This window comes from Gadus macrocephalus, chromosome 20 (assembly GCF_031168955.1).
Source record: "Gadus macrocephalus chromosome 20, ASM3116895v1".
Taxonomy (NCBI): Eukaryota; Metazoa; Chordata; class Actinopteri; order Gadiformes; family Gadidae; genus Gadus; species Gadus macrocephalus.
The window spans coordinates 8,361,137-8,374,318 of record NC_082401.1 but is presented as its reverse complement, the minus strand read 5'-3'; the positions used below and the strand labels follow the sequence as shown (position 1 = coordinate 8,374,318).

Below are 13,182 nucleotides of genomic sequence, written 5' to 3'. Positions count from 1 at the left end.
AACAACTGCCAAGCGAAGAAGAATACAAAAGGCCAAAGGTCAAAGTAAAAGTCAAGCAAAGAAGGCCTGCATAGTGTGAACTTATAATGTTCCTTTTCTTCATTTTAACCTCAGGCAGAGTTTTGTGGGTCCCTATGCTCAAAACCTCACACACCTGGCAACCCACCGCCTCCAACAAAATCATCAAATGCATTTCCAATCTCTTAGCACCAAGAGAATATGAAATATGCGTGGACCCACCGTTAACCATTTTCACCGTGAAAAAAGTAGTTCCCATAAGGAAGGGTGTAAACATGGTGGTTGCCGTGACGACGAGGGCTTGTTGTTTTCCTTGCAGGGTTGCGTAACGCGGGTCGATGAGAACATCACCGGGGTGGGTGGGTGAGAGGAGGTGGTGGTGGTGGTGTCTATGACGGTCGCTAAGGAAGTCGTTTGGTTTGGATTTACACATCATCAACCAAGCGCTTCCCCAGTGGACAACATGATGTTTATAATGTGGAATGTTGAACAGACTTTGTAGCCCTTTAACCCTTCAGGAATACTTAACCTTTTCCCTGGTTGGGGGAATGCTTTGGTGTTTTTTGCCGATTGGTTGCTCAGGGTTTTCCTAAGGCAGTGCATCCGTTTGCTTGTGTTAAAAAAGTTATGGTCTAAAGTATACAAACCCGCCAAACACATGATGGCGGAATCGTATTCCTTAAAGCCATGTTCATCTTTATACAATCATACCTACATAATATTATTCATGGTCTTCAGATGATAATCAACCATTTGGGACCTTTTTGGGAGCAATATTGACATTGCAACAAACAGCCGATGATTGACGGATTGGTTGATTGATTTGTTTGCTTCCAGGGCAATCGAGGCAGGACCGGGGTGGTGGTGGCAGCATACATGCACTACAGCAACATATCCGCCAGGTAAGTACAGCTCCACCGCCACACAAACAGAGGTCAGGCCACACTAAAGCCCTGATGTGTGGGTTGGACTGTTTGCGTCAGGGAGTTTATTTAGTTTGTCGTTTTTCGATTTTTTATGTTTTCACAAACAAAAGAAAGGAAGATAGACAGCCAACAACAGAAAAACAGCCATTGTTAGTCACAGAACACAAAACAAAGTATCCAGTTTGGCAAAACAAATCTCCCAGAAAATCAATCCAATGCAAAGAACCAAGGGATACTCATACATAATGTAAAGTTACATATATATTGATAGATAACCTCAGTCTGGTGAGGGATCTAGGGAACGGATCAGAGGGCTCCCTGGAGACCCTTCTCGGTACAGTGCGGGCACTGCTTGGTCCGTACCCGGTCACAAGATCTCATGGTGAAGATACAGTGATCTAAGCAAGGGAGTGGACGCAGGGGCTGTGAGATAGGGGATCTGGTTTCATCGCAAAAGAGCTATAGAACATTACACTCTGGTCGACTGTTATGCTGCAACATGCTCTTTTGGCTTTTATTTGCTCCGTCAAAGTGGATTATCGAAACATGCAGCAACCAATGTTAACGGTAATGATAGTTTTCTTTATTTGTAGCATATAGCAGAATTTTAAACAGATGTTAGAAAGTCTATAACAGGGCAAATACAATAATAAATCATGCATAAGGACAAAGCATTGGAAAAATAAATCACACGATTTATATTGTTTATACCAAATGATAGTGAAAACATATTGCATTATCACTCAGCTTCCCGTCGTAAAGAGTTGTTGACTCACATGCCAGAGTATCACTGAATAATTTTGCTTCACGCCCAACATAATTCAGAGGGAATCTACTTGTCTATTTAAAAATGGGGGGAATCTTCAGTCCCAACGGTACACCTCATCGTCCCTCGAAGAATGTGGACTGACAGAGGACAAAATTCTATTCCGCTCCCAAGAGATGTCAGGGGCTTTCTACTGCATGCCTTGTATGGCTGTAATTTAATTGAACCTTCTTTTGTGTGTATCAAAACATTGTGGCCTTCCAGTGAAAACATCAGCACCAGCAATCCTGTGAGATGTCCCTGAGATGTCCTCTTTACAAAGCTAGCTTACAAAGCTAAATTAATGCAATTAACTCTTAAACTCTTAAACTTCAACACAATGATTTGGTAAACGATATCAAAATGTATTTGCATTCTAACATCTGAACTGACTTTAAGAAACATGGATAAACATGTCTCTTAAACTAACCAATATTTATGTGGGATATTTTCTCCCTCAGTGCTATTTTATCCGTCCCTCAGCGCCAGGCCTCTCCCGCTGTTCAGCCATGCTTGTATATTTACATTATGAAGTGAATGGGGGGAGATAAGCAGAGTGCTCTTATCCTAATGTATCTCAATATGTTGTATGGCAGTGCGGACCAAGCTCTGGACCGGTTTGCTATGAAGAGGTTCTATGAAGACAAAGTACTCCCTGTCGGCCAGCCGTCACAGAAAAGGTCAGTCTTATCCCACTTCCTGTTCCGGAGAGATTTATGGTTTTCATGCTAAAGTGAGCTGCTAATGCTACTCTAAATCCAGATTGGTGACATTTATAGGCAGACTTAATGTGTGGAACAGAGAAGTGTACAAGAGTGTACACTTAAAATTGAGGCGTATAGGATTAATGTCAGTTATTTTGATTCAACCATCAACGTATTGTATATATAAAGTTTGTCTATCTAGAGTGGCCTTGAACCTAAGACATAACTGACGAGAGACAATGACAACACAAAACCACAAAAGAACATTACAAAACAGCACAACACACAGCACAAAGCAAAACACACTACAACACAAAATGACACCGCACATCTCAAAACAAAGCATAACACACCACAAAAAAAACATCCCAAACAACAAAACTAAAGGAAACCAGTGGCTCTTCTAACTATCTTGATATGATTGATGTTTAAGTTATTATGTTTGTGTGCGTGTGTGATTGTGCGTTTGTGTGTGCGGCTGTGTGCTTGTGATGGTGCGTCCTTATGTGTGTGTGTCTGTGTTTATGTGCATGTGCTTGTGTGGGTGTGCATGTACATGTGTCTGTGTGTGTACAGGTATGTGCAGTACTTCAGCGGCCTGCTCTCGGGTAACATCAAAATCAACAACAAGCCGCTGTTTCTTCACCACGTCATCATGCACGGCATCCCCAACTTTGAGTCGCAAGGAGGTACATACACACACACACACAAACACGCACACACACACACACACACACACGCACGCACGCACGCACGCACGCACGCACGCACGCACGCACGCACGCACGCACGCACGCACGCACGCACGCACGCACGCACGCACACACACACACACACACACACACACACACACACACACACACACACACACACACACACACACACACACACACACACACACACACACACACACACACACGCACACACTTTCAAAACATTTTCTAAACTCCCTCAACACATAATCAACTCCACATCATTGACTGTTGGTATTAACTAACAGTGTACTCATCATACAATCATATGTTAACATATGGAAGGTTAATCAATTCCACTTCTCTACGGTTTTCCAGGTTGTCGTCCTTTCCTCAAAATATACCAGGCCATGCAGCCCGTCTACACATCTGGAATATAGTAAGTCTTTCTCACATACGCACACACGCACACACACACATGCGTGTACACACATGCACACACCTGCACACACACACCTCTAGGATTTTAACGAGATTTCGGGGAAAGCGAGCCTCTAATAGCTCCATAATAAAACCCTTGGTTCCCCCTTTATAGTCGTCCTCCAACCTCGCCTGCGGGCTAAATGTATACATAAATCATCGCTCTTTCCAGTTTGTACGATGAGCTCGCCACATATTATTGTGTTTAGTTAGCCTCCCACTCCACCGCTCTCGCTTCCCGCCCTCGGAGCCGTTGCCGTCAGGATGCTGGTTCTGGATACCGGTGAGCCAATGAAACCGGCAGACAGGCATCTCTGTGGACACCCCGTCGTGTCTCTAGGACCCCCGCCTCTAGCTTCTATGAGCAGACAGGAAACAATGGATTGTTCTGGAGTTCTGAGGTTGTTTTTAAGGGGTGAGGAGGTTAGGGGGAGGGGATGTAGCAGAGGGGAGGGGGAACTGTATTTGCGGTCTTTCCCTTCTAGTATTTCCTCTCAGGGACAATAACGGAGGGGATAGGAATGAATAGTGCCTGGTTTTTAACTCCCTTTATTTTGTCCGCTTTTTGTCTATACCATGATGTAGGCTAGGCGGTCTTACTAGCTCGCTTTACTTATTCTGTGTGTTTGGTGAACCCCCCCCCCCCACTTCACATCCTTGTCAATGATTGTCTTTTATCTGTTTGCACTACTAATAACTAGTATTCACTGTTGAGGAACCGCATTTCATTTCCGATCATTTATGCCGCTCGTCATTCCATCAATCACAATAACACAACTTACCACCCATATCCTCCGAGGCCCAGCCCCTGAATCACTCTCTACATGTGTGTACAGACGGCGGAACCTCTTAACGCGCCTTCCCTTTAATCACATTCTCTCAGCCTCACTGGCTCTCTCACATGCCTCCTATTACCGGCCCTCACCGCGCTTTGATCGCTGGCTCTTGGCTGGATGATCTTCCAGAAACGAAGTCCTCCTACATTAACGTCTGAACACGGAACACACCGACCGCCAGGTGCAGACTTTTCCAGCTTCTTCCAGCCAATTGCCACCCAAGGCTGAGAGGCTTACTGGTTCAAATGCTGCTGGCCTACTGAGCACGCGTGCATTCTGTGACTTGTCAAGCATCGCAAAACAATATCTGTCACACGCAAGGGGCCCTGTTGTGCGCTTTTACATGATGAAACATAGAAATAATAGTTGTTTCACGTTGCTGTTCTTTTGGAAAACGAAAGACTTGGAGTGGAATGGCTTTTTACTATTTACTGACTCAAAATGTACACAAATCTGCAGAATGTACATTTAAATATGCATGTCGTGTGTTACAAATGGGTTACATCTCCTGCCAAATCCGACCAAGCAATTATCTGCTGGACTAAGAGGGCAAACAAAATATCGCTGATTATTTGTATGGCGTAAATGTATGACCTTTCATAAACAATGGAAACTTCACAATATGTATTGTAGTTGATCGTGAGTATTCTGATAAAGTTGGGGGGTTGTAGGGTTTTTGAATCCCGGCCAGAAGCTACTGGGATTTATCCCCAATGTCCACCCTATACCTGTAACAGCCTTTCCTGTAGGAGGCCTACAGGAAAGGCTGTTACAGGTAGGGCGTTAAGACCCCTACCTGCTCCTTCATGACAAGTTCCTGAATTCACTGTAAGTCATTTTGGATTAAAGCGTCTGCTTAATGACTGAACAGCTACGTGTGTTTTTAGTGACGCCGGTCTTCTAACGGTCATGTTCCCTCTGCAGTAATGTTCAAGGGGACAGCCAGACCAGCATCTGCATCACTATTGAGCCGGGACTGCTTCTCAAGGGAGACATACTGGTAAGCTCCAAGTGCACGACACACACTCATTCCCCGGAATGAGCCTAGTATCTCTCTCTCTTTGCCGAGGGCGCGGTAGCAAAACGGTCTTGGATTGACCTGGACGTTGAGGAGCACTATGCATTTTGAAGACTTGAAGGGCTGAATGCTACGTAGCATTGCCTGGTTGCAGGTGTATGGTATGGTATGTTTATAAGCAATGAGGGAATCCGATAATTTTTGCTCACTGTATTCGGGGGGCCCCAGCGGCTATATGATTATTATTCTGTGTATGTTTATAGTTTCCATTGCAGGATAAATGTGCTCATAAAAGCATAGCAAGAAGACTGTTGGCATGCGTCCTTGCTTTAACAAGACTCATTATCACACTTTATGTTTGTCGTAAAATATAAATAATTTTGTCGTAAAATACGATGCCGAAATTTCGCAGCTGAGACTCCTTCCTATTACAGGAACCTACAGGATTCACACAAGGCATCCATCAAAGCCCGAAGATGTTGAATAGACATTACCTCGTAGACAATTTGAATGCATCATCTTAAAATGGCTTTTCAGAGCTGAGAAATGTCAGTGCTGCATTGCACCGCAAAAAGGAAAAAAATAACGTGACTTTCGAATTTGTGAAGAACGAACATTTTTACCGAGATAGTTCAAGGAGAAAATGGCCTACATTTAGCGAAGGCTTCTGCTGACGCTCAGTAATTGGGCTTCTAATGCCGGAGTGGTGCATTCAGAGAGGTTGCCGTCTCACTGGAGAGGAGGGCCCAGGTGGAGCACTTATGTTTAGCGCGCGCTTCGGAGAGCTGCGAGCGGACTGGAGCCAGAAATGATATCCCCGTTTTTCATCTAATGGAGGCTAATGGGGTAGCTCTTATCATGATTAATATTCAGCACGTACGTAAACTCTGATCTCTGCCCTCCATCCTGCCATCCTCCTCAACCCCCCCCCCCCCCCCCCCCTCTTACGAGGGCCAAAACAGAGGAGAATTCCGTTTTTAGTGCTAAGTGCTAAACTGTGAGATACCACATGTGTTTTCCTCTGCATGAGAAACCTAGGAATTAGATCATCTTTTTTATATATCTCGACTTGATTTTTAAATGAATGTTTATCTTTGCATTCCTCACATTACATTGGCTCGGTTTGGGTGTTTTAGACTGGTCTTTTGTTAGTTTTGAGGTGCTGTAATATGTATAGTGTGCACATAGTTTAAGCTAAGGTAAGGGGTCAGCTACATGAACGGTAGCTTTAGGGAGCTTGTTGGACATTTTGAAGGCCAAGGCGTCGGTCTGTATGTTTTCCTAGCTCTATATCTGTCCTTAAGAAATGTCAGACTGCCGTTGCGTAATCCAAAGAGCGAGCTCTCTGTGGGAGGTAGGGCATATTCCAGAAAGCCACCAGAAAGCCCAAGGGGATATTTGACTTATCCACGCTCCGCACTTCAACCCCCGCGCTTGTTTGTTTGGATACTGCAGACTTCCATCGTTCGCCTCATCCCTTTTTTTACCCTTTGTATGAGAAGCACATGGTGAACTGATAGTTTTGCAGTGGCGAAATAAAAAGAAAACACATTTCATCATAGACAATTATTCCCTTTATGCAATCTTGGCTGTCGTTCTTATATTCTCTAAACCTACTTTAAAGAGTGTTTCGTAATTAAGGAAATTGAATAAAAAACACATCAGGCATACATTTTGACCTCTGAGGTCCATGAGATTCATAGGCATATATATATCTTCCTGTTAACACCAACAGGAAGTATCATGCTATTTCAGTTTTAATGTAAATGCCTTTGGCTGATAGTATAAGCAGATAAGTATTTACTGCACGAGACCTAGTAGCATTCATATAAGTGTCTCTCGCGCGGTTCATCGGGTAAAAGTAGGGACGACCCTGAGGGTTTCCCCATCTGCGTTGAAGCGATCTTGTAGACCTTTGAACAGATCTCAATATCATATCGCCCACTTGAGGAGGGCCGTGGCATGCATTTATAGGCCTGTATCTATCCATATCTATAGAAAACGAAAAGTCTGAAAGGCTTTCCCTAACGGCGGTGCGCTGTAATAAAGGAGGAAAGGCCGTGAATCACGAGGACGTTTCGACGGCCAGAAGTTCACTGCCTCTATTTGCTCTACGTGGGATAGTTCATATCGCTAGGATGGAGTTGAGTTGTGCCGCATCCAAGATGTGAGGTCACTCACACTGAACGATGTTGTCCAGCAGACCTTCCTTTGTGCATATGAATTTAAAGAAAAAGTCACATGACTGAGGCGTTTTTTTATCAAGGTACTTTCAAGACTGTGTTTAGTGTGTGTGTATTAGCTTTCTTTCCTGACGCAATTGTCTCACTCCTTTGAAGCCGGGCCAATGTCTATAGCGTTCACTTTAGACGGAAACGTACTCAGATACATTACTTCAAGGAGCGGTTGGGGGTTCAGGGTGTCTTGCTCAAGGATCCCCACAGGTCAAACTGTGGACATTGGAGCAACAAACCAATAACCTTTCTGCGGGGACACATGTTCTGAATCAATCTTCATGCCCCTCTTCTTTGCACCCCCCCCCCCCTCCAGCTGAAGTGCTACCACAAGAGGTACCGCAGCCCGTCCCGCGACGTGGTATTCCGGGTTCAGTTCCACACATGCGCCGTCCACGACCTGGGCATCGTGTTCGGGAAGGAGGAGCTCGACGAGACCTTCAAAGGTGGGCAGCCTCGGGTCTGTGTGGAGGGCGGTCGAAGTCCATAGCTGACGCTCATCATGTGTAGAGCTGTGGCCACCTCGGGGGCTCTGCTGGTGGACACTGGTGGTTCTTATGCAAAGCTGATTCATTGGAGAGTTGGCTCAATGGGTTGGAGAGTTGGCAAAGGGTTCATATAGTCTGATCGGGATGTCAATGTCTTTTCCCTTTCCCGCCTGCAGATGACAGGTTTCCAGAATATGGCAAAGTGGAGTTTGTCTTCTCGTTTGGGCCGGAAAAGATCCATGGTGAGAGGGAGTCTTTCATTCATTCTGGTTTCAGGGTATATTGATCTTTTCCTGTTCTCCCTCGTTAATTAAAAGTTGTATTAAATGTGTATTTTATTATTTCATCTGTTGAAAATTCAGATATTTGTTATTCACCTTAACTTATTATTCATCCACCCACCTTTCTATCTATCTATCTATCTATCTATCTATCTATCTATCTATCTATCTATCTATCTATCTATCTATCTATCTGTCTATCTGTCTATCTGTCGATCTGTCGATCTGTCGATCTGTCGATCTGTCGATCTGTCGATCTGTCGATCTGTCGATCTGTCGATCTGTCTATCTGTCTATCTGTCTATCTGTCTATCTGTCTATCTGTCTATCTGTCTATCTGTCTATCTGTCTATCTGTCTATCTGTCTATCTGTCTATCTGTCTATCTGTCTATCTGTCTATCTGTCTATCTGTCTATCTGTCGATCTGTCGATCTGTCGATCTGTCGATCTGTCGATCTGTCGATCTATCTATCTATCTATCTATCTATCTATCTGTCTTTCTGTGAGTCCGTATTTACGTTTGTCTTTCTGTCTAAAAGCAGTTGTGTGAGATAGTGCTCAACTGAGTCAAGTCTCCTACAAACTCACAGAATACTTAAACAACACATTAAAGCAGTGAATCAGGACAGTATGTCGTGGTTTCAATCCAAGAGATGCTTACTTTTTCTTCTGTGCCTTTCTGTACTTCTGGTCAAGGTATGGATCGCCTGGAGAATGGCCCAAGTGTCTCCGTGGACTACAATACCCAGGATCCTCTGATCCGCTGGGACTCCTACGAAAACTTTAATCAGCACTGTGAGGACAACGCAGAGGGTGAGTTTAATCGGCCTCACCGCTGTGTCACCGCACACATTAGCAACCTCATACAAACACACAGTCACTCATGTGCACAAACACACACACACACACAGCACAGACACACATAGCGTGTAATCCTAATGACCTTTTGAACAGCGCCGTTTGTGTCTTCTTCAAGGCCCGTGGTTTTGTGCGCTGTGCGTCTGTGACCCTGGGCAGATTCAATCAGTCCTAACAGCATTTGTGCCAGAGCTTTCACACTCTCAAAACATCATAATCCTGCAGACGTTGAGGGTCAAACCAAGTTCACACCGCCACCGTGTAGCTCCCAAAACATAACCCACAGGACACGTTCAGGAATAGTACTTGGGTTTTAGAGACAATTTGGCTAGAAATAAATTGTTTCTTTAATTAATATTTCTCCAGAAATAGGGAATACAGAGGTTATATCATCTTCTCAAGTGTTTTAGGTGTACTGGGTGTAATTTTTACATGCCATATGATTTGCATGTGCACATATATAAATGGTTGTTCCCGTAAGTGCAATGTAAACCCTTTCGTCCTTGGAACCAAAGCCCAAGTTTTCCCTCGATAGCTTACCATCCAAGCTAGCTGTCCACATGCCTTGTGGTCCCACAGATCCACAATGTCCCTGCAAAACCACGTAGACCAAGGAAGCTAGGCGTTGGGCCGGCCGTTGTCCCTATGTGGTGACCCAGAGGAATGCACTGAGCCCCCAGGACCGCTAGTGGGCCCCTGCATCTCTGGGTGTCCAAGGGAAGGAAAGAGAGACTCCTGGATTCAGTCGCAGCGCTGGACACACACAAGCACATAATTCCTGTGGGTGTACGTCGGTCACTCTGGTCAGATAGTGTTTCACCAAAATATGGACGGTTTGGTCTACTTCCTGTAGTCGATAGACCTTTTGTGTTGTGTAGCTTGCAAACTGTCCCCCAATGTTTCTATTATTATACTTTTGAGGCAGATGTTGCTGGAAATCATTCACAGAGGAGCAGAATAGTGAAGTGGTTAGGATCTTTGACCCCCAACAGTTCTGGAGCTGAAAATAAATGTCCTCAGTCTACATGTATCCTTCATTGAGCAAGATGCCAAACCCCTTAGTATGTAAGAAATAATAATAAAAGAAACAGTAATGTAATCACTATGTTGCTCTGGATTAAAGCATCTGCTTAATGACTCAAGGGTTAATAGTAAATATCAAAACACGAAGGCATTTTTGTCGCTGGCTTACGGTTAATCAGACTCTTTCCTGTAATGCCCCCTGTGTGAGTTCCTGAACGGCTGAAATGTCAAAGGTGACTGGACGGTCTTTATCACTGCTCATAAAGTGAGCCTTCACACTAGCCGAGCTTGAAATAGGCACCGCCAAAATAGAATAGGTTGAGCTCTCATCCTTATTTTGTTTCAGTGGAGATGAGATTGCATATTTGTGTGTGTGTGTGTGTGTGTGTGTGTGTGTGTGTGTGTGTGTGTGTGTGTGTGTGTGTGTGTGTGTGTGTGTGTGTGTGTGTGTGTGTGTGTGTGTGTGTGTGTGTGTGTGTGTGTGTGTGTGACTATGCGTGTGTTTGGGTGCGATTGTTTATGAGTGTGGTTTTACTATGTGGTAATTTGTTGCATATTATGTGAGTTGTGTAATTGTATTAAAGAGTAAGTTGTGAAATGTAGGGTTAGAGAAAGATAGAGAGAATTTGTTTGCGTGCCTACACATTTAAATGTGTTCATGTGTGTGTGCGTGTGTTCAAGTATGTGTGTGCACGTGTAAATTAGGCAGGCAAAATTGTATCCAAGATGTGACACTCACACATACACACACACAGACCGCATACACACACGCACACACACACACACTCTTCATCTCCTTGAGATTTGGAATACTTGATAATACTTCAAACATTTCTCACAGTGGCCATTGTGCCAGAGTCCATGGCTTCACTCTGCCAGCCAGACAGACGGATACAGACTGCATTTCAAAGCTTGTGATTGGGACTGTGATGGCGGTCGCAGGCTCTTAAAGGGACATTTGGACCGGAGCCCCTGCTCACAGAGCCAGCCAGGGTTTGCAGTAATGGCAATGGAAAAAGGAATGGGTTTTCAGAAATCGCAGAGGGTGTGCAGTTCTGCTGTCATTAAATGTGCACTTCCAGAGTTCTGCACGTGTTTGTACCAACAGGGCAATTAGCTTCGATCGTGGCGTGAGCCTTTTCACGGGGCAGACAGGAAACTTTCAGATAGATATCTTCCCATTGGCGGCTGTAAACAAAAGTTTTGTTCCGTATCAGCATGGTCAGTTTGTCTGCATGAGCGTTTGGCGTGTAAGGGAACACATTTTAGTTTGACGGGTGGATATTGCCTTGAAATGAGTTTGTAGAGTTGAGGTTAGCTTGTTGGTATAGGATAGATTGTGGAAACAAGACCAGAGTTACAGACCCATCTGTCGTTGCTGTTGTTGTTGTTGTTGTTGTTGTTGTTGTTGTTGTTGTTGCGGTTTACCAATTTGTACCTCAATTGATTTTAGAAGCTGGTTTAATCTGCTTTATTTCAGAGATATTCGTGATAGAACTTGAGAGAAGAAAATGGTAGGAATATGAGGAACGAAGATTGGAAAGAAATTTGTTTTAGTCGATAAGAAAAGGGAGAAAGACAGGTGAGAACGGAAGAGGAGAGAGGAAAATAAAAAGACAGAGGTATATTCTATACCTTATCATGTCTTATATGTATGTCTATCAGCATGTCCCAGAACAACTCAAAATGGGAGTCCAACTTTTTTCAGTTTACAATTTTACTAAAACACAGATCTCACAAAGAAGACAGTTAGAAGAATGCTAAACTAGCAGTCTACCAAAGCGCATATTTTGGCTGCGCTACATTTTAAGATTTTATTAAAAAATATCAACAGATTGAGATGCCCTGCTATGTTGTCAACACCCTCCATTGCTCTTGTGTTCCTGTCTCCAGTCTCCTCTCTCTACCCCCCCCCCCCCCCCCCCCCCAGTGATGAATGGTAGGAGTTAGAGACCTGCTCCTCTACTAGGCTGAGAAGATCTTTTATGCACGCTGTCACGGGAGGTTAGGAGGGGGAGGAGGAGGAGGAGGAGGAGGAGGAGGGGGGTGTGACAGAAAATGTCAGGGTGGGTTTGGAATGCGAGCTACTGCTCAGTGTGGACAGACACTTCTGGAAGAGTTGGATGTTCAGTGTTCAGTGTGCGCTCATGCTTGATCCTCCCTGACTGTAACACGGAAGGAAAAGCACAGAAAAAGAAAAAGAGAATATATTGTAGATGGTAAGGGCAGTTGTCAGGAAGTTTGAGTTTACAAGAAATTTCGTTTGCATCGTTTTTTTTCTCCATCCTTTCGGGCATTGAAGCGAAGAGGACGAGAAGCTGTCCCGAATGAATCTTCTGACCCTATTGCAGCACACAACATGTGAGTAGTTATGGAGGGGTGAGGTTCACAGTGAATGCAGGGACTGTACTCATCACTGCTTTCTGGCAAACTGCAGAATTAATCATTGACATCAGACGGTCCGCTGTCTCACGAGCTCCGCGTGTCTTGTGCCGTGTGTTTATTTATACGTTACTGTTCATCCCCGGGCGCTTGATACCATTTATTAACTGTCACCATGAAACGGTGATGTGTTACTGTGCAGACGGCTGAAGAAGGCCGGCCTCAGTGGTAGATCTTCAGAGCTTGCGTACTGACAACGTGGTGACACAATGCTGAACATGAATCAACTCCAACCTGTTGGAGTTGATTCATGTTCAGTATTGTGTCACTATGAACCCCGACATGGGGGGGGTTCAATCCCAGTGCAACACACAACAATAACAAAAAGAACAATTAATCTCATCCAAAACTTTGAAACGTGACTCAGAGCTCTGGA

At 44.4% G+C, this 13,182-nt stretch overlaps 1 protein-coding gene across 10 annotated transcripts in view; it reads left to right on the top strand.

The window, feature by feature from the left end:
- Window positions 1-387: 387 nt before the first annotated feature.
- The window catches only part of tns1b (tensin 1b), a 50,721-nt gene continuing 37,926 nt past the window's right edge, over window positions 388-13,182 (top strand). For 7 of the 10 annotated variants that reach the window (XM_060040731.1, XM_060040728.1, XM_060040726.1 and 4 more), the window contains exons 1-8: window positions 389-920; window positions 2,346-2,429; window positions 3,030-3,142; window positions 3,524-3,584; window positions 5,386-5,461; window positions 8,030-8,159; window positions 8,378-8,445; window positions 9,176-9,296. In XM_060040731.1, the coding sequence (XP_059896714.1) occupies window positions 895-920; window positions 2,346-2,429; window positions 3,030-3,142; window positions 3,524-3,584; window positions 5,386-5,461; window positions 8,030-8,159; window positions 8,378-8,445; window positions 9,176-9,296 (679 nt within the window). In that variant the 5' untranslated portion in view covers window positions 389-894. Of the gene's footprint in view, window positions 921-2,345; window positions 2,430-3,029; window positions 3,143-3,523; window positions 3,585-5,385; window positions 5,462-8,029; window positions 8,160-8,377; window positions 8,446-9,175; window positions 9,297-13,182 lie in introns of all 10 variants that reach the window. The other 3 variants (XM_060040724.1, XM_060040725.1, XM_060040730.1) reach the window with 3 other exon arrangements.